The 21,555-nt window shown below is 36.0% G+C and overlaps 1 protein-coding gene across 3 annotated transcripts in view; it reads left to right on the plus strand.

Moving 5' to 3' along the window:
* Nucleotides 1-1,529: 1,529 nt before the first annotated feature.
* The window catches only part of LOC110451809 (cytochrome b561-like), a 28,869-nt gene continuing 8,843 nt past the window's right edge, over nucleotides 1,530-21,555 (plus strand). Inside the window, exons 1-3 of one of the 3 annotated variants that reach the window (XM_021499993.1) lie at nucleotides 1,530-1,658; nucleotides 13,943-14,025; nucleotides 16,160-16,223. In XM_021499993.1, coding sequence (XP_021355668.1) covers nucleotides 16,186-16,223 — 38 coding nt within the window. In that variant the 5' untranslated portion in view covers nucleotides 1,530-1,658; nucleotides 13,943-14,025; nucleotides 16,160-16,185. The remainder of the gene's footprint in view (nucleotides 1,659-13,942; nucleotides 14,026-16,159; nucleotides 16,224-21,555) is intronic. The other 2 variants (XM_021499992.1, XM_021499995.1) reach the window with 2 other exon arrangements.

Below are 21,555 nucleotides of genomic sequence, written 5' to 3' on the forward strand. Positions count from 1 at the left end.
ATCAGTACAGAATAAAAGGGAAGTATTTTGGTCAGTAATCTCATTATGTATTGATATATTATAAACTCTGTGTCAAGGGAAATTTAAATTGTTAGCTTAATTACATCCCATATTTTGTCATTTTTTAAAAGCGAAACTCTTTACTGTTGGTATTTGAATATGCTGGCAATTTTTGTCAACTCTGCGCACCTGTCTTGTTACACTGATGTAGTTTGTCCATGCTCCAGTGTGTACAATTGTCCTTGTATCCTAATTATTAAGACAGAGACAGCATAAGATAGACTCATTACAAGTCAACCAATGTGGGCTGGTGCGATCTAATAGTTTTTAATGGTTAAAGTCGAGGTTTTCTGCAAAATTGAGTTTATGATTATAATTATTACCGAGACGACTGTTAGGCCGAGGTTTGTCCTGATCACGCTTGTTTATAGTATTTGATTGAGAATTTGATAACAGAGTGAGTGTGTGTGTCGTGACTGTCAAAGAGGTGGTATTAATCTGTCTGTTTTTGTGATGGCAATTTGTTGGTGGTATGCTATTTTATAGAACATGACAAGGCGGTAATCTGTTCTCCTGTGTACTAGGTCTCTCCATTTTAGATTATTTATCATGTCACTAACACTTGAGATGTAGTGGCCCTTTGTTGTACCTTTTCAAGTTTGTTTATGTCCTCAGCAAGGTAAGGGTTTCAGACTGAACAGGTATATTCTAGTGATGGTCTGACTAGGGACTAATATGCCTGTTCCTTTACTGAGGTGGAACTGATGTTTAGGTTCCTTCGGAGAAAACCAAGTGTGCTGTTTGACTTATTGCAATTAATGTGACTGTGCCATTTTAGGTCGGATTATATTGTGATCACCCCTAGGTATTTTGCCTTGTCAACGTGTTGTAATGTTAGGCCATGTAAAGTGTTGTTTTATTTAAAAGGATCTGTATTTCTGCTGATGGATGCAACATTACACTTGTCAGGATGAGAAGCCATTTTCCATGTGTTTTCCCAAATACCTAGCTAGTATATCAAGATCTTTCTGAAGGGTTTTACAGTCACTGTTTGATTTTATCACAAGTTAAACAATGGTATCATCGGCAAATAGACGTATGGTGGAAATTAAGCCAACATGTATGTCGTTTATATAAAACAAGAACAGACTTGGGCCCAGAACAGAACCTAGAGGAAAACCTGACATTTCAGGAACATAACCTGACGTCGCACCCTCAAGGATAACTGGGTACGATTTGATAAGAAGCCCTGTAACCCATGCATTGGTAGAATTTGCAGTTTTGATATTTTTATTGCAGCTTACTTTCAATGAATTGTATAATCTGCATGTAAGTAGGGACGTCTCTATATACTGTCCCTGATGTAAGGCCTCGTTTTTTTGTTTTTTTTTATTTCTACATACATCATCAGTGTAGGTTCCGTTGGATGAAAAGTCGGGAATCTAGACACCGTGACAAGAGGAATAACCCTTACTTTTATGTCTACTGCAATTTATCGACTACATTATCCTGGTACAAACCGGATATAAATCATCGATTTTCAAGAGGAACATCGAATGGACCTCACGTCAAAAGGAAACAAGGTTAGACGTCGACAGTATTGGCATCCTGTTGTTGTGTAACTGCACGGAGTCTTAATATTTCTAATCCTCTGAAAGGTAAGGATCTAAGAAGACCGCAACGATACTGTGGAGAATTAGTATGACGTTGATTGACTTATTGTGTAAACAGACAGCTGCCGAAAGAGTTGCAGACGAGCTGTTTATGTAACCGTGTTTCTGTTCGTGTCACTCTCAGTCATGCACCGCTGCCTGTCTAATTATATCGTGTTCTCGGAATTCTTTATTTATATATCCTAGAACCATTGCAAATAGTTTTGTTAATTATGATATGTATTACTCTTGTTATACTCAACCATATGTTTGTCCCTACTCATTACTATGATAATGAAATGGAGCGCTGTAGTTCTGGTAGTCGGTTTACATAACAAATGTCTTTACATCTACCAACTCGTTCTATTTTTACCACATAAAATTCGTAACACATTGTCAAGTACTCCAGATTCCCAAGTTTGTTTCTGAGGTGTTCTATCATGCAATATTTTTATGAGTATATTCAATTTCAACTTAATTTATTGTATCTACTGTAAAAATATTACATGGATCAAACTAAAACATAACATCATTTCAACAAACTATTGTATACATGTTAATTAACAAGAGAATGCCTTCCTGAGATTTATAGGCCTGTCAAAAAACTACTGGGACTTTTGTTTGGTGAGCATTTATCTGGAACATTGCACCCATGGATTTAGATTACAGGGGATGGGGGGTACAGCTTTAATGGTTTATTTATAAGCAACTTCAGCTTCTTGACAATGCATAACCAACATGTAATAATCATTCTAATGCACACACCAGTTTAGAAATGTGGAGCATGTCAGTAACTAGTTGGGTGCTTGTCTGCATGAATATTACAGTTGGTTACATGACCCTGAGGTGTATACATGTAAAGGCCATGCAGTTCCTCTTGGTTAGGAAATTCAAAGTTGAGGTTCATTGGTACACAAGGAGGACTCGCAGGATGCCCAAAGTAAAGTAACAGGATAAAGCTTATCAGAGAGAGGATAAGTGTAACAGCTAAGGATAAAGGCTGGGAAATATAACTTTACAGACAAAAAGCTCTGAGCTTTTTCAGTGAGGTGGGTCAACCCTGGGACTTGCTGAATAGTCGAGCCATTGAGCATGGCCAATAGCTAGATAGGTGCTCGTCTGCATGCTACATTACCAGTGTGAAGTTGGTTGGATCATTGTGACTCTACATGGTTCGCACAGGTCTTGAAAAACCCTTAAATTTGATGTCTGTCTTGAAAAACCCTTGAAAATGACTGTAAGCCTTGAAAAACCCTTGAAAATGAATGGGAGTCCTTGAAAAACCCTTAAAAACCAGTGAAGTTAGTTGGGTTTCCTTTTTTGTCATGTTAATTCAGTATTTTGTAAACATTCGACGCAAACAATGCTTATTGTTTTACACAGATATTTTTGATCGTCAATTTGCAGATCGTAATTTTTAATAATTCCGGAAAATATATACCGATGAAGTTTCTGGTTTTACTTTTTCAATTCGTATCATAACTGCGTTTGAATTGAATATTAAGTCTCGTAGTCAAAGTGACATATGGACCTAAATGGTCATGCGCATAAAGAGTATTGTTAACAGGAGGGTAACAAGAACTGAACAACTGCAATGGGAAGTGTGTTTTTAACGGTAAATGGCTTGACGATCCCTGATTTTTTTTGGTGAGGGAGTACGACTGAGAGTTAATAATGCTTTTGTCTAAGTTGTAAAGTCGATTATCAAGCTTCAAATGGCAAAAGGTGTTACAATTCTTGTACAATAATGGACAGTGGGCTCAAGTTAATTCATGAATTGGATGACCCTTTAACGTTGACGTTGAGAAAACAGTCTAATAAGCGAGTCACACATAGGTAGTCTCGCACACGTACATTTGACGGCGCCGTAAGCCGATCTGATAATCTCGTTCAAACACCGCATCCAACAAATTTAAGGGTTCAGTATATCTAAATTAGTGTACATGGTATTCATTTACCTTTTCCAGTACCGTAGTAAGCACAAATACGTCCGATATGCTTGATTAGAAAGTATAAGTATCGCCTTGAAACACCATGTCGTAGTGCCGATTTTCAGCCTTTCAGATAACTTCAAACGATAGGCCCTATATCGTATCTGACTGTGTACTTTCGTGGTTAGACGTTTTAGAATTTCAAGTGAACGAGAAAAGTTATTTAGCATCGCAGTTATGCAGTTTTTAGAGCAGCAAACCGTTCAGAATTACTTCGACGGTCGCTTGTATTTGGTGCCAATCGACGACACGTGCACGGGAAGGGGCAAGTTGCGCGACGTGATGTGCTCCCGATTTATTTCGAAGGGTTGGTCAATACCGTTATAAATTCGTCCTTTTCCTTTCAAATGTGTTCTACTGCCATTTACATTTGAAATGTGTGATCGTTTTAAATATATTTATATATTATTTTTTTTACATAAAACATGAATTACGGTGAATGTAAACAAAGGAAAAATAATTATCAATATTGCATCACTGAGGCTACTTTTGATTTGGATTTTATTAGTTTTATTTTTTGATTGAAGGCACGGAATTAAAGGCGAATAATTTCTTATTTGAACTTTTCAAGCTAGATTTTTTCACAATTCCTGTGTCAAGAAAATGAGATAAAGGCTGATTTTTCTCTTTTTTGAAAAAATAAATAAAAAAAGTTCTGGTGGAAATTTAATTTACAATCATCTTGAATAGTATTGCACTTCAAAAAATATTATATATTTAATGATTTTAATGGAGGGCCTTTCTCGGTTGGAGGCCGAGAAAGTATGGCCACTGTTTAAAAAAAATGGCTACTGAAATTCAAACATGGCTACTTTTTTGGCTACTGATTTTTTAGGTCCAGGGTGAGCCCTGATTTACATACATGTACATGTAGGCCTTTAACAGGGATAACCCATTGAAGCCACACATACAGTATTCCGTCTTTGCGTATTGCAGAGTTATCTTCTCTTGAGAGCAGGTATTGATTGTTATGTCATTGGTTTGTGTGAGGAAAAGTACGTCGTTTTCTCAAAAATTGATGACGTTATTCTCACAAACAAATGACGTAACAATCATTACCTGCTCTCAAGAGAAGATAACTCTGCAATACGCAAAGACGGAATAGCGTAGTTCCAAGGAGGTCTCTTAATTACAGTACTATACAAAAACAAACCTTAAGTTTGAGCAAAATCTACCTGTTATAAGTACGAAGCTCTAAGGAATTCTTTTAGAATTGGAATATAGTTAAAAGAGGAAATACTATATAGATGCATGAAATTTGACTGCAAATAAGACCCCTCTCAGAAATAAGCCTCCTTCTCCCTACTTTGCCGAATGTCCTAGAAATAGTGTCAGTGCCCGCAATGAAGCCCGGCCACTACATCTTTCATTTCCCATTAAGTTTCATTTCTAATGAAAGTCACAGATGTTAATTTCTTACAAACATTTATATGCAATTTGCTAATTGGTTGCAAAAAATTCCCAATTTCATCCAAGGGTCCTGTTCCCCAAATCTCGTGGTAAACCCTGGCCAATTTGTCCCCTTGCAATTGAGTAGCATATATTCCAAGGCAGCAGAAAAGCCCAAACCAATGCAAGTATGTCAGCCTTTTATGTCCCTGATGACAGATGAGAACAAATTGAGAAGGCCTTGTAGTTGTATGACATCTCATGACTATGTCGCCATTTCCATGTTAAAATGAGAAGACAAGTTTTGTTTTTATTTACATTTTTTAGGGATTCCCATTTCATATTGATAATTTTGTCAGTTTGACTTTTCACCTACGGTGAGATATTGACTTTTGGTATAAAGTTTGCTTAACTTCTGTAAGTGTTAATGAAAGGTATGTTATAATGATATATTGATTGATATAAAGACCTATCAACCATAACCTTTGGTGACTTTCAACAACCTTAACTGTATATTTAATTTTGGTCAATTTTGATTCAGTATAATACATGTGCAAATATAACTTTTTCATTATTGATCGATTGATTATCAAATAATCCTTAGGCAATTTGAATTTGGTGACCTGTAGATAACTCTAGATCTAGCTATCTGCTTTCTGATATAATATGCATTAAAGGTATATTCATTATTATATTTACACATTCACCCCTGAAATTTCATGATGAACTATTCCAACCTTTGAATTGGAAGAGCACAAATGTGTCTTCAGGGGTGAATGAGTTAATTAATCAATAGTGATCAGCAATTTTATATGATCTTTTGTAGCATTTATAAATATTTATACATGTATATTGATTTTTGGTACAAATGAAATATGTATTGGCCCTAGTACATACTAATTAACAGTAAAATGAAATTCACGACCATACCAGAAATTTAACCTGTGACCCTCTGAATTCTAGACTGACACTTTTGATCTACCAATTGAGCTACTGTACCTAGTTGTGCAGTGTTACTAAGTCCCACCACACATGTATCACATGTACTTTGTAAATATATATGTCACTTTTATGAAACTATTTGTCAATGGAGCTGATACACCTGAGGTGTACGTTAACTTAATTAACCATATATTTGCCTCAAGCTCTTTGGCATCGGGTGAAGCCAATAAGTATTGTCACCTGTTAATTAAAAAGTAGAGAATTCCATAATGCCTGTGAGCTAATTTGAGGCCGCTTTAAGTTATCTTATCCTACATTCTGGATCGATCGCTAAGTTTATTTAAATATTTTAAGTGATACAGTCTGAAGATGTTTTATAGTTGACTGTTCAGCCCTCATGTATGCGCTGTACATTGTGTATCCTAAAAAATAGGATGATCCTATGATAAATAAAGATTAAATATCCACACATCAAAGTATAACTTTATATGATAATGAAATTTACAACATATCCTCTGAATTCCCATAAAATTTTATTGAATATTTTCAGTGATAATATCTGAAAACACACATGTGACACCCCGTGATTGTCAAAATATAATTAAAAAACTAACCTTCATAAACTTCATACAAATAAATACCACCCATGAATATACAGGATACATACCTTGTTGTCAGACTGTCAGTGGAGGCTGCAGAGATCCAGAAGGAATACTAACTGACGTAAGTGTAACTATATATAGTGGCATTGTGTTACTGATTGCTAATTATTGGGAAATCTTCTTGCTGTAAGGTAGCAGTATACAGTAGAGGGTTGTGGCCATGGGTGATATTTTTGTTAAAAGGCTAACCCCTGTATAATGATATGTAAAAAAAATATACAAATAAAACTCTACTAAAATTGGTATAAGCATGATGAAGTGGGCTATGTGAGCTTCACATTTGTAAAAAAGAAAGAAGATTTTTTTGGTTCGAGAATAAAATTTTGGCCATAATCCGAAAGGGTGCGTACACATGAAAAGCTAGCTTTACAGGAGATAAAATTTTGACAACAGCACACGACGCAAAATTGCAAAAAATCAAGTTTTACAACTTTACTGGGACCCAGATAATTCTGCAACCAGGTAGGTAATCTTTAATTTCAGACAGAGCTTAGGAAAAAAAATACTAGTTGCGGAGGTCAAATTTTGGGTTAAAAATAGCAATTTTTGGCATTTTTTGGTAATTTTTGATGTGGTAACCATGGTTTTTACACAAGTGACATACATAGAAAAAAGAGGTTTATACACTTCTCAGTACTTTATATGTATTGTAAATGTAATGCAGTTTACAAATATATATACATGTATACATGTGTTGTGTAGGGTAAATCCGCTGTGTTTACATTTCCTCGACATGTGCCTTGTTTATCAGGGTCGGGCCATTTCTACTGTATACTGCTACCTAAGGCAAGTCTGTGTAGACGGATCACAGTCAAAATAGCTGATTAGGAGAAGGTAGAAGGCACTTGGTCATTTATCCAATTTCCTTTCTGGCCACCAACTTCTGACAAATTACATGTCAAAAGACAATTAAGTCAGGCGAAATTTAAGCCAGCCATACTGAAATATCGAGTGAGGGGGTCTCTTCAATACCACTGAAATTCTGTAGAAGGTACGTACACTAATTATACCCTCCTATCTTGAAAAGAATTCTGATTTAAAAGAATCTGCCAGCCTTGAAAGTAGGCCTTGCATTTCTTCAATTCGAAAGCCTTGACTTTCGGGAAGAAATCACAATCCGATCGACAACCTGAACATGTTTGGGTTATCATAACTTTACATGATTTGGGGAAAGGAACTCTGATTTTGTTTACTTACTATTTAAACACTTAAGATATATTATTTCGTTGACGGCGATTGTTGTCACTTGTTGGCGCACACTTGTAGTCGTTTTTAAAGTGTGACCAACATTAATGGGGTCAGGGTCACGTACATGCAGCCTGCATTTATGTGAAATTCTCCCAACAATTTTTTGGGTATTGGGTATGCTCAAGTTTTGGGTGCCAAGGACCTCCAGTCAAACATTTTTAACTAGACACAATGGGAAGGTGTTGAATACCAGTATGTTATATATTGTCAGTCAATAAGTCTCCTACCAGGACAATACTAAAGCATGATAGACAATCCAACATACATGTATCTGGTAGGTGATTTATCAGATAGTTAATAATCTGATGCCTTATTCCGTCTTTTCGTATTGCAGAGTTATCTGCTCTTGTGAGCAGGTGTTGATTGTTACGTCATTTGTTTGTGAGAGTAACGTCATCAATTTTTGAGAAAACAATGAATTTTCTCACACAAACCAATGACGTAACAATCAATACCTGCTCACAAGAGAAGATAACTCTCAAATACGCAAAGACGGAATTGTCATCATCATTTTATTTCTTGTTGAAACCAACACATATGTCTACCAAAGGTTCAACATATGAACCAGATTATACATTAGGCGATGCTTTCCTTTGATTTCACGAGTATGATAACCTGTATACAATCTTGTGAAATCTGTTACCTTGTTTCAGACTTGTATGGCATTCCTGGGTTAACATCAGTGGGTCATATTAGGTCTTTTAAAGGTTCAGAGTAGATTTATTGAACTAAGCTCAATTTTTTGATAATTAATTCATAGGTTAAATGTTTTGAGCAATGTTGAAGGGTCCATGTTTTCTGGAAGAATATTCAACATTAAAACCAGATATTCATAATCAATGTTTTACAGAAAACATCAAATGCATGTAAAGATCAATAGTCGGTATAACTTATTATGTAATGAAAACAACACCACGCACGTGTTTATCTAGAGTCTCCGATTGCAATTGTTTATTGCACCAATGACTATTTTTAGCTCACCTGGCCCGAAGGGCAAAGTGAGCTTATATATGCCATGGTGCGTCGTCCGTCCGGCGTCAACTTTTTACTTAAACAACTTCTTCTGAATAACCAAGAGGCCTGATGTGATGATATTTGGCCAGTACCATGCTGGGATAAAGGGCTACTAAGATTGTTCAAATGGATGACTTTCGCCCATATTCAAGGTCACAGGGGTGAATTGTCTTAAAAACCTTTAAACATCTTCTTATGTTAAACCAAAAGGTATGTTAAACCAGAAGCTCCAGGATGATGATATTTGGCCAGAAGTGTGTGGGGATGAAGAGCTACCAAATTTGTTCAAATGAATGACCTTTATCTAGATTTAAGGTTACAGATTGTCTTGAAAACCTTCAAACGACTTCTACTGTATAACCAAAAGGTCCAGGGTGATGATATTTGGCCAGAAGGATGTTGGCATGAAGGGCTACCAAGTTTGTTCAAACAAATGACCTTCACTCAAATTCAAGGTCACAGGGGTCAATTGCCTAAAAAAACCTTTAAACGACTTCATCTGTATAACCAAAAGGTCCAGGGTGATGATATTTGGCCAGTACCATGTGGGGATGAAGGACTACCAAGTTAAAATATGTTGAAATCTTCAAACGACTTTTTCTGAATAACTAAAGCATACAGGATGATTGCTTGTTGATGTGAATGACCTTGACATATTTTCGTAGTCACATCTGGTCCAGGGTGCATAAATCTTTAAAAGTCTCAACAAACAAAAGGTATAAGATGGTGATATTTTGTAAGTTGCATTCTGGGAGGAAGGGTTATGAAGTTTGTTCAACTTAATGTCCATGTTTGACTTTCAAGGTCACAGGGGTCAAATGTGTTTTAATCATTAAACAGGTTCTTCTGAATGACCTGAAGTCAAATGCAAGACACTGATATTTTGCCTGTGGCTTTATTTTAGTCCACTTTTAAGGTTACAATTGTGAGATTAATACCAGGTGAGTGATGCAGGCCCATTTGGGCCTCTTGTATTATAAATTAAAGGCTGAGACAAATCAGTTTTATTGCTTGGATATCGATAATTCTGGGATGAAATTCCTTGACTCCAATCTATAAATCTGACAAAGATGTTCCAACATTGGAGGCAGATGCTAGCTAATTAGAAATCAATGTCGGACTGCCAGTGATACCCAGTTATTAAATATTAATACTGTCAATGTGAAAATTGATAAGGTTGAGTGAGTTTCGTGAGACTTTTATTTATCTCAGTGATTCCTTTTCTTTGGTACTCAAATTTTGTCGTCAAACAAACCGAAATGTGATTGAGTAGGGTTTGATGTATCACTAGATAGAAATATTGTTTCTGCAAAGACTGTCTCGAGTGAAAATCCCTAATGATATATGTATACCAAAGCACTAAGATATTTACACCAGCAATAAAATGATTTAACATCCATCTGTTGTTGGTAAGTGCTCCGTTGTAATATAATAGGTACAATGTGTATGTACAGGTAAGTCATCTCGTTAATGTATGACAGAACCTGTAGCTGTATGTATAGCTAGTACACATTATACCTGTGAGTTCTTGGAATTTCATTTTGTAACAGGATGTTATGTAACTAGGGGGCTTGTTCAACCTTCGGCCTATTTACCAGGATTTAGATGTTACTCTGATCTGTAATATACATATATTGTACACACCAACAAATTGGGGAGAGTTTGTCAGCTATCTTGTCTAGTTATTGTATACACTTACCATATACCTGGTATAAAATATACAGTGGAATCTCGATTAAGCGACCAACCAAGGGAAATTAAAAAAACGGTCGTTAAATAAAAGTGGTCGTTTAATAAAGTTTGACCATATCTTGTACACACAACTGACTATAACCAAATGACTCCTTATTCAGACAACTGTAAACAGACCACCGCCTCAGAACTTTTTATTTTGTGATAATGCAAGCTGTCAACACAATCCTTTAACATTTACGTAATGTCTGTACAAATGGCTTTCCTCAGCAGGCACATGTATTCTAACATTTAAATTACTATTGCATATTAACTTTTATCCAATAAAATAGTATGATAAAATCTTGTTAGATGTATAAACACAATATATATGTATGCGTACCTATTAAAAAGATATTACCTTTATCGTATTGCTGTTGACTGCAAAGTACAAACTGAGGATGGGGACTTTGGGTCAGGGTCAAAGGATATTAAATTAGCTGATTTGTATATTCATGTATATAGATTTGCTTTATTTCTCCTCTCAAACTACACTGCATGTATAATCAATTCAAGGTTTTTGTGCGATAACTTGAGTTCCCTTGGGTTGATTGAACTCAAACTTCATACAGTGCTTCCTTACTAAAACTGCTTGCTTGGGATTGCTTTTCAGGTCCAAATGTCAAGGTCACTGTTATTATAAATAGAAAATCTTTTTCTGTACGATGACTTGAGTTTTTGAGGTCAATCGAGCACAGACTTCATACACTGCTTTCTTACTAATAGCCCCCTAGTCGCTGCACCTTTCCGTGTTGGAGGGATTGAGTACCTCAATGACCTGAATAGCTATGCTGGTTGGGGCTGTGTGCTCCTGGCAGGGTCACCCAAGCCAGACAGATTGAAAGGTAGAGGTCAGACCAAGCAGCACCGTCCTTTGGCCGGGACGCAAATGCTAGGTTTGCACCGTTGTGCATTCCTTCCTGGGGGTTTGGTATACAGGTGTCCGCCTTCGGCCAGCCCTTTGTGCATTCCTCTGGAACGGTCGGGCCGTGGTAAATCCTCAGAGTCCCATGTATATAGTGTAGATATTGTTACTGTCCATTTTCCTTTCTCTTTGTCATTTCTCTTTTTTTTCTTCCTCTTTGTTCTTTCTCCTTTTTCACAACTTTAAAAATTGGTTCAGCATTTGTTTTTGTCGACCATTTGTTGGCCCTTATGACCAATCCTGTGATGATGGGCCATTAAGCATTGATAATAATAATAATAATATTCGCATTGATAATAATAATAATAATATTCTTACTAATAGTGCTTGTTTGATATTGCTTTTCAGGTCCCAAGGTCAAGGTCACTGTTACTATAAATAGAAAATCTGTTTCTGTGCGATAACTTGAGTTTTTTAGGTTGATCATGATTGAGCTTAGACTTCATACAGTGCTTCCATACCAATAGTGTTTCCTTGGGATTGCTTTTCAGGTCTGAAGGTCAAAGGTCAAAGTCACTATTACTCTAAACGGAAAACCTTTTTCCCTGTGATAACTTGAGTCACTGTTAATTTAAATAGATCCGGCCATTAGAGTTGCCTGCGCCGGTGACACATCCACTCCTATGTGGAATTCTTGTATTTAGCACATGGGACTTAAAATCAATATGAATAAAAGGACTGGGACTGATTCCCCTCCTTCAGTTACTGAAGGAGAGCTGGATCAAAGGGATTAAAGATTAAATTGCTTTAAATGATATCTACTCCAAAACTAATGAGCAGATTTCAATCCAGTTTTTGTTTTTATAGTATTATCTTTAGCTCATGAGATTAAAAAATTATGGAAAAAGGAACTCCGACTGTAATTCCTGGGGGCTGGGAGAGTTGAGATCAAAAGTGGTTAAATTGACTTATTTTGTCATTGCCTAACTTGAAACATTTTAGTAGTTTCATTTCAAACATTTAAACATTTCTTAGGGCTCTCCTCCAAAATTGCTTGGCCGTTTCAATATCATTTTCAAAATAACAAGATTTAGAGTTATTCAGGGCCTAATGGTCTCTGGTTTTTGACTCGGAATACTTTTTTTTGGTATTTTCTGGTCTGAAATGTATGTCACTGTTATGAAAGCTGTCAGATTGATGTATATAATGTATATAGCATAAACCTTGTAGCCAGTGTGTTGTCAATAACATTTACACCTAGATTTAAAAAATGCTCTACTTCTATAGGAACTTACGTAGCTATAAGCTATAAGCTGTAGTTAAATGCTCTACTTCTTTAGGAATCCTATATATGTGACATAAATGTAGCTATAAGCTGATGATCGCTGTACCTTGACAAAGTTGTAGGATTGAATGTATAGTACATCATCTGTATATTGTTATTACTAGTTGTTATCGGATTTACTGCTGTTTGGACATAATGGTTTGGTGTATGATATATACTAAACATATTACACCAAACATGATTATATAGCTATAGGGGACTTTTATAGGCAACATCAATACCAGAACTATAAGTCAATGTTTTGAAGGAAGATGATGACTAAGAAATACTCATGATATACTTGTCATTCAAAATAAATTTAGCAAAATAAAAGATTTATAATATAAATCTATACAGAAATGTATGTATTAGTTAAATTTGTCTGTTGATGATGTATAAGAAAAGTATCCTGCAGGTTGATTGTTAATAACTTTCTGAAAAAGCGATGGTTTGATTTAAGTTTTTAACCTTTGGTTTATGTATATATGTTACTGAAGTGTCCAAATTAACATTGTAGACTGTATGATATTACATTTTGTACATGTAGTTTGAACTATAGTACTTTCATGATCACTACTGGTTTTTTTTATAAATAAGAATTATTTGTCAGCTTTATCTGTTGATTTAAACTGACCAAAGATTTACCGTATGTTTATTGTTATAGTGATGTAGCAGTGTATCTGCTCTGGGATCGCTGTGTACTTAAGCACCACAGACGACATCAGTTCGATTCCAAGATTTATTCTGGGTGTCGAATAAACCCTTTAACAACAATATAACAGTACATTAAAACTAATTCTCAAACTTACACTACCTGAACGAGTTATGAACTCGTCCAAATCTAACACGACCGGTTAACGCACTCAGTACAAACAGGCTTCACTATACAAGTACTACTAAAGTACAATACCGGATAACCCAGTCGCTATCATACATTACAGAGTCAACGCTCGTATGCTATGAATTACAATACATAATTCACTCTGTTAGTTAGTAATACAATATATATACATATCACGTTGTCGCATTGAAATTGACTCAATTACAGCACTTATGTTTATAAGAAATGCACAAAATTACGAATACTGTAAGTTACACTAAATACACAAATTTATACATTAAAGCAACAACCTACCTCTTCAAAAAGGGAAGTGGGCTAAAGGGACACAACCCGTGGATGACGGTATACCAGGCCACAGAACGAAACGTAAGGATCTACAAATTATGTTAAATAATTAGCAAAGATAACAAAAGTTAACTTTAACCAGAATTTAGAAAACAATTATAATGAATGAAATATATCTCAACACACCTCTTCTGAATAATGTAAAAGATAAACGTGAACTCCAAACAATATGAAATTCAAATTACAAAAGATCGATTCACTCACAATTCAACAGAGAGCCTACTAAATATAATTCAACATCGATCTTTACCAGATGATACAATTACAATAATCCTAAAAGGTACTTATTTACAATATAGTTAATGTACAACATGATCAGTACTTACAATAATTTCCAAGTACAAAGGATGAAAATGGCCTCTCTCAATAAAACCCAACCATCATCATACAAAGTCCACAGGTGTGTGAATCTACCGCGCGCCTTCCGCAATGCCCACTGGGCATTCAGATAAAAATAGATTCGCCCTTTGACATAGCAAAGAACCGGTTTATAATACATAATGAAATAAGACATACACTTGCGTCACAAAACACCGGACCGGAACTTGCACACTTCTATTAAAAATACAATAAACGGTCTACAAAATTGTACCCTACTACAGTGACACAAAGTGTTATATTGCTTTCTCACATTTGTTGAACAAGAGTTATCTTAGGGATTGTCTTATGAGGGGTATCAAAAGGGGTTGTCTTATGAGGGGTACCAAAAGGGTTTGTCTTATGAGGGGTATCAAAAGTGTTTGTCTTATGAAAGGTACCAAAATGGTTGTTTTATGAGGGGTACTAAAAGGGTTTGTCTTATGAGGGGTAACAAAAGGGTTTGTCTTATGATGGGTACCAAAAGGGTTTGTCTTATGAGGGGTACCAAAATGGTTGTCTTATGAGGGGTACCAAAGGGGTTTGTCTTATGAGGGGTACCAAAAGGGTTGTCTTATGAGGGGTATCAAAAGGGTTTGTCTTATGAGGGGTATCAAAAGGGTTTGTCTTATGAGGGGTACCAAAAGGGTTTGTCTTATGAGGAGTACCAAAAGGGTTGTCTTATGAGGGGTACCAAAAGGGTTTGTATGAGGGGTACCAAAAGGGTTTGTCTTATGAGGAGTACCAAAAGGGTTGTCTTATGAGAGGTACCAAAAGGGTTTGTCTTATGAGGGGTACCAAAAGGGTATCTAAACTGGATGTCAACATGTACACCATAACATCAATATACTGATGTCATGCAGTCAGTCATCCTGCTGAAGCTACAATGATGTATTCCTCCAACATGTAACAAAAGGTCTGTAGGGCCTTAACCATATGTACACCTTTATATAGCTACAGTATATTACAGGTACTGTAAGAATAAAACTGAATAACATTCTGTATAGAGGATCTGTCATTCGTTTCCCTTCATATTAGATTGGCAGGCTCGCAAATATGAAAAATCCAAAACGAGTATCATTCAGCTTCACAATGACATGATGTCATATTGATTGTTCCTATTCGATTGCGACGTCATTTGCTGGGTGATATTACACGTTACATAAACATAATTTATGTGATGGCTTTAAGACACTGCATAACACGGTATTCATATGATAAATATATTTATTATACCTCTACTTTATTTACTCTATATAAAAGTAATTGGTTAAATCGGATATATCCCCACTTTTGCCTGACTGTGTTTTAGTCCTGTGTGTTAGCCTGGGAACTAAACCCCCTCCTCACTCGGGTGTTTCCGCCGAGCCAATCAGGCGAGAGGTGGGCAGAGCTTGTTACCGAACTCAGAAGCATTTGGCTCCATTGCCATCAAAGGGTAGTTGGGACGTAAAGCTGTACAGCTTATGGTTTACAAATATTTTCTTGTTGAAACTATCTCTCCAGTGTGTATCAGTATAATAAAACGGTTAAAATATGGGGTTGAGGGATATAGCAAGTTTCTGGTGTCCCTTGACCATGCCTATTTCCCTCGGCTTCGCCTCGAGAAATACCTGGTCTCGGGACACCAGAAACTTGCAATATCCCTCAACCCCATACTTTAACTGTATAATAACTTACTGCATATACGCATACCAATACACTGTACATAGCAAACATTGAAATAAACAATTCTTCAAAGAAACACTTGTCACAAACATGGTTCCAACATCATTATCATTGTTTTCTGTTGCCTCAGCCAGCTTATAAGAGACCATAGAAGCCATGTCTGAAACAGTAACCGCTGTCTCCGAAAATGTCAGGTAGGGTTGGAAGAAGAAGACTAGTTACAGCACATTTATAAAAACTAACCTGGCAAGCAACCTGCATGAGAGGCATCAAGATGTTACAGCTAACAGCGTGCCTATATATATACACTTACCTACCTTACATACACACAGGTGATCAGGTGTCACACTTTACAGCATGCCTATATCTATACACTTACGTACCATACAACATATACACAGATGATCAGGTGTCACACTTTACAGCATGTCTATATCTATACACTTACCTACCTTACAACATACACACAGGTGAGGTGTCTCACTTTACAGCATGTCTATATCTATACACATTACCTACAATACAACATACACACAGGTGATCAGGTGTCACACTTTACAGCATGTCTATATCTATACACTTAACTACCATACAACATACACACAGGTGAGATGTCACACTTTACAGCATGTCTATATCTATCCACATTACCTACAATACAACATACACACAGGTGATATGTCACACTTTACAGCATGCCTATATCTATACACTAACCAATACCATACAATATACACACAGGTGATATGTCACACTTTACAGCATGTCTATATCTATCCACTAACCAATACCATACAACATACACACAGGCGATATGTCACACTTTACAGCATGTCTATATCTATACGCTTACCTACCTTACAACATACACACAGGTGAGATGTCTCACTTTACAGCATGTCTATATCTATACGCTTACCTACCTTACAACATACACACAGGTGAGATGTCTCACTTTACAGCATGTCTATATCTATACAGTAACCAATACCATACAACATACACACAGGTGAGGTGTCACACTTTACAGCTTGCCTAAATCTATACACTTGACCTACCTAACAGCATACACACAGGTGAGGTGTCACACTTAACAGCATGTCTATAGCTATACACTTACCTACCATACAACATACACACAGGTGAGGTGTCACACTTTCCAGCATGTCTATATCTATACACTAACCAATGCCATACAACATACACACAGGTGATATGTCACCCTTTACAGCATGTCTATATCTATACACTTCCCTACCATACAACATACACACAGGTGATATGTCACCCTTTACAGCATGTCTATATCTATACACTTCCCTACCATACAACATACACACAGGTGATATGTCACCCTTTACAGCATGTCTATATCTATACACTTACCTCCCATACAACATACACACAGGTGAGGTGTCACACTTTACAGCTTGCCTAAATCTATACACTTGACCTACCTAACAGCATACACACAGGTGAGGTGTCACACTTTACAGCATGTCTATATCTATACACTTACCTACCATACAACATACACACAGATGAGGTGTCACACTTTACAGCATGCCTATATCTATACACTTATCTACCATACAACATACACATAGGTGAGGTGTCACACTTTACAGCTTGCCTAAATCTATACACTTGACCTACCTAACAGCATACACACAGGTGAGGTGTCGCGCTTTACAGCATACCTATATCTGTACACTTACCTTCCATATAACCATCCTCCATATCCAGGGGTTACGCTCACTTTCACTCTCTGTGTCCCTGGAATATGTCATAGCAAAATTGAAGGCTCAATGTGCGCCACCTTGTTGATGAGACAAGACGACTAGCTACGTGTAGATTTTTTTATTTATATTAAAATAATTTCGCGGTCTCGTAAAGGTAAAAAATGACTGGCTTTGATTAGTTGGTGTCTCTCCTTTGTATTCTTCAAAGGACAGGTACCAGCCTAGCGATTGGTCATTTGTTTTACCGGAGACCAATCAAACAGCTTTCTTCGTGCCTTCAATTTTGCTATGATATAATTCCAGGGTCACAGAGAGTGAAAGTGAGCGTAACCCCTGAATATGGAGGATGCCATAAAACATGAACACAGATGAGAAAACTTTTATCTATATTTACCTACCACACTGCATTCATAGAATGAAGAGATAAAACATTAAGGACGTTACATATTTTAGTATTACAAACCCTTAAGAATGATTGCTTTTCCTAAGCAGTATATATAGCATCATTAACAGTGTTACCAAGCTCCATTCAGATACATTTACATGAATGTAGTTTTGTGTAATGATTGATTAAACATGGTATGTACATGTATTTGAAATTTGGTTGGTCACCCTGCTTTTTTCCGATTAATAGCATGAGTTTGAATGCCATAATTCATCAGTCAATTGAAATTATTTAATGATGTACATGTTTTCTATTGATTTCTATTTATCATTAACCAAAAATGCTATCTAGGCATTGTTTTTCGAGACCAATTTCTGTCTGAGGGATTTCTGGTAATTTAAGTTAAAAACTGAAAGAAGGAATTTTACAAACAAAATAGCTTAAAGTACAGGTGGTCATTCCAATTCAACCAGACTGATCACCTACATGTATATTTAGCTTCATGCATTGTAACACCTGTGTTTATAAGCTTAATATCTAAGCTCTGAAACATTGCACCAGTATGATATGCACTAAAACTTCACCTGTTTGACTGCATTTTAATATTAATATATATTTCTCAGTAATGACCTCAGAATGAGGTTTACAAAGTTTCACATTTTAAATGATCAGTCAAAACGAATTTAGATTTTTTTATTGTTATGTTGGCTGTAATATAACAATGGATACTTTTATGTCATGATCAAGTCTCATATATGTAGGTTGTCCTCCTCAGTTCTTTGATTTCAATTTTTTTTACATAACAGCTGTTGACACTATAAAACAAATCTACCCTGATTGGTAGACATTAAACAACAGTTTACCCTGATTATAGGACATTATTTAACAGTCTACCCTGATTGGAGGACATAATGTTTCAGTCTACCCTAATTGGTAGATATTATATATGTATAACAGTCTACCCTGATTGGTAGATATTATATATGTAACAGTCTACCCTGATTTGTAGATATTATATATGTAAAAGTCTACCCTGATTTGTAGATAGTATATATGTAACAGTCTACCCTGATTGGTAGATATTATATATGTAACAGTCTGACCTGATTGGATGATATTATATATGTAACAGTCTGACCTGATTGGTAGATATTATATATGTAACAGTCTACCCTGATTGTTAGACATTATATAAAAGTCTACCCTGATTGGTAGACATTATATATATAACAGTCTACCCTGATTGGTAGACATTTTATATATAACAGTCTACCCTGATTGGTAGACATTTTATAACGGTATACCCTGATTGGTAGACATTATATAAAACAGTCTACCCTGATTGGTAGACATTTTATAACGGTATACCCGATTGGTAGACATTATATAAAACAGTCTACCCTGATTGGTAGCCATTATATAAAACAGTCTACCCTAATTGGTAGACATTTTATAACAGTATACCCTGATTAGTAGACATTATATTAAACAGTCTACCCTGATTGGTAGACATTATATAGCAGTCTACCCTGATGGGTAGATATTATATATAATAGTCTATCCTGATTGGTAGACATTTTATAACAGTTTACCCAGATTGGTAGGCATTATGTAACAGTCTTCCCTGATTGGTAAACATTATATAGCAGTCTACACTGATTTGTAGTTATTATATATATAACAATCTACCCTGATTGGAAGACATTTTATAACAGTATCCCCTGATTGGTAGACATTTCATAAAACAGTCTACCCTGATTGGTAGACATTATATAGCAGTCTACACTGATTTGTAGTTATTATATATATAACAATCGTCCCTGATTGGTTGACATTATGTAACAATCCTCTGTGATTGGTGGACATTATGCATGTGGTTGCCTTGAATAATGGACATTATGTAAAACAGTCTACCCTGATTGGAAGACATTTTATAACAGTATCCCCTGATTGGTAGACATTATATAGCAGTCTACCCTGATTGTTAGACATTACATAAAACAGTCTACCCTGATTGGTAGACATTTTATATATAACAGTCTACCCTGATTGGTAGACATTTTATAACAGTATCCCCTGATTGGTAGACATTCTATAACAGTCTACCCTTATTGATAGACATTTTATAACAGAATACCATGATTAGTAGACATTTTATAAAAGTATACCCTGATTAGTTGACATTATATAAAACAGTCTAGCCTGATTGGTTGACATTATGTAACAGTCTTCCCTGATTGGTAGGCATTATGTAACAGTCTTCCCTGATTGGTTGACATTATGTAACAGTCTTCCCTGATTGGTAGACATTATATAGCAGTTTACCCTGATTGGTAGGCATTATGTAACAGTCTTCCCTGATTGGTAGACATTATATAGCAGTCTACACTGATTTGTAGATATTATATATATAACAATCTACCCTGATTGGTTGACATTATGTAACAGTCTACCGTGATTAGTAGACAATATATAACAGTCTTCTCTGTTTGTAATTGGTTGACATAATGTAACTGTCTTTCCTGATTGGTTGACATTATGTAACAATCCTCTGTGATTGGTGGACATTATGCATGTGTTTGCCTTGAATAATGGACATTATATAAAACAGTCTACCCTGATTGGTAGACATATTATATATAACAGTCTACCCTGATTGGTAGACATTTTATAACAGTCTACCCTGATTGGTAGACATTATATAGCAGTCTACCCTGATTGTTAGACACTATATAAAACAGTCTACCCTGATTGGTAGACATATTATATATAACAGTCTACCCTGATTGGTAGACATTTTATAACAGTCTACCCTGATTGGTAGACATTATATAGCAGTCTACCCTGATTGTTAGACACTATATAAAACAGTCTACCCTGATTGGTAGACATTTTATAACAGTCTACCCTGATTGGTAGACATTATATAGCAGTTTACCCTGATTGGTAGGCATTATGTTACAGTCTTCCCTGATTGGTAGACATTATACAGCAGTCTACACTGATTTGTAGATATTATATATATAACAATCTACCCTGATTGGTTGACATAATATGTAACAGTCTACCGTGATTAGTAGACAATATATAACAGTCTTCTCTGTTTGTAATTGGTTGACATAATGTAACTGTCTTTCCTGATTGGTTGACATTATGTAACAATCCTCTGTGATTGGTGGACATTATGCATGTGTTTGCCTTGATTAATGGACATTATATATAACAGTAAGCCCTGATTGGTAGACATTATGTAACTGTCTACCCTGATCAGTATACAATTGTTTCATGGCTATTTGGGGAACAGTCAAAACTATCATCCCGAGGTAGGGGGAAGCCCTGGGGAACTGTTTGCCCGAGGCTGCTAGGCCAAGGGCAAACAGTTCCACAGGGCTTCCCCCT

Source organism: Mizuhopecten yessoensis, unplaced genomic scaffold, assembly GCF_002113885.1.
Source record: "Mizuhopecten yessoensis strain PY_sf001 unplaced genomic scaffold, ASM211388v2 scaffold6211, whole genome shotgun sequence".
Lineage (NCBI taxonomy): Eukaryota > Metazoa > Mollusca > Bivalvia > Pectinida > Pectinidae > Mizuhopecten > Mizuhopecten yessoensis.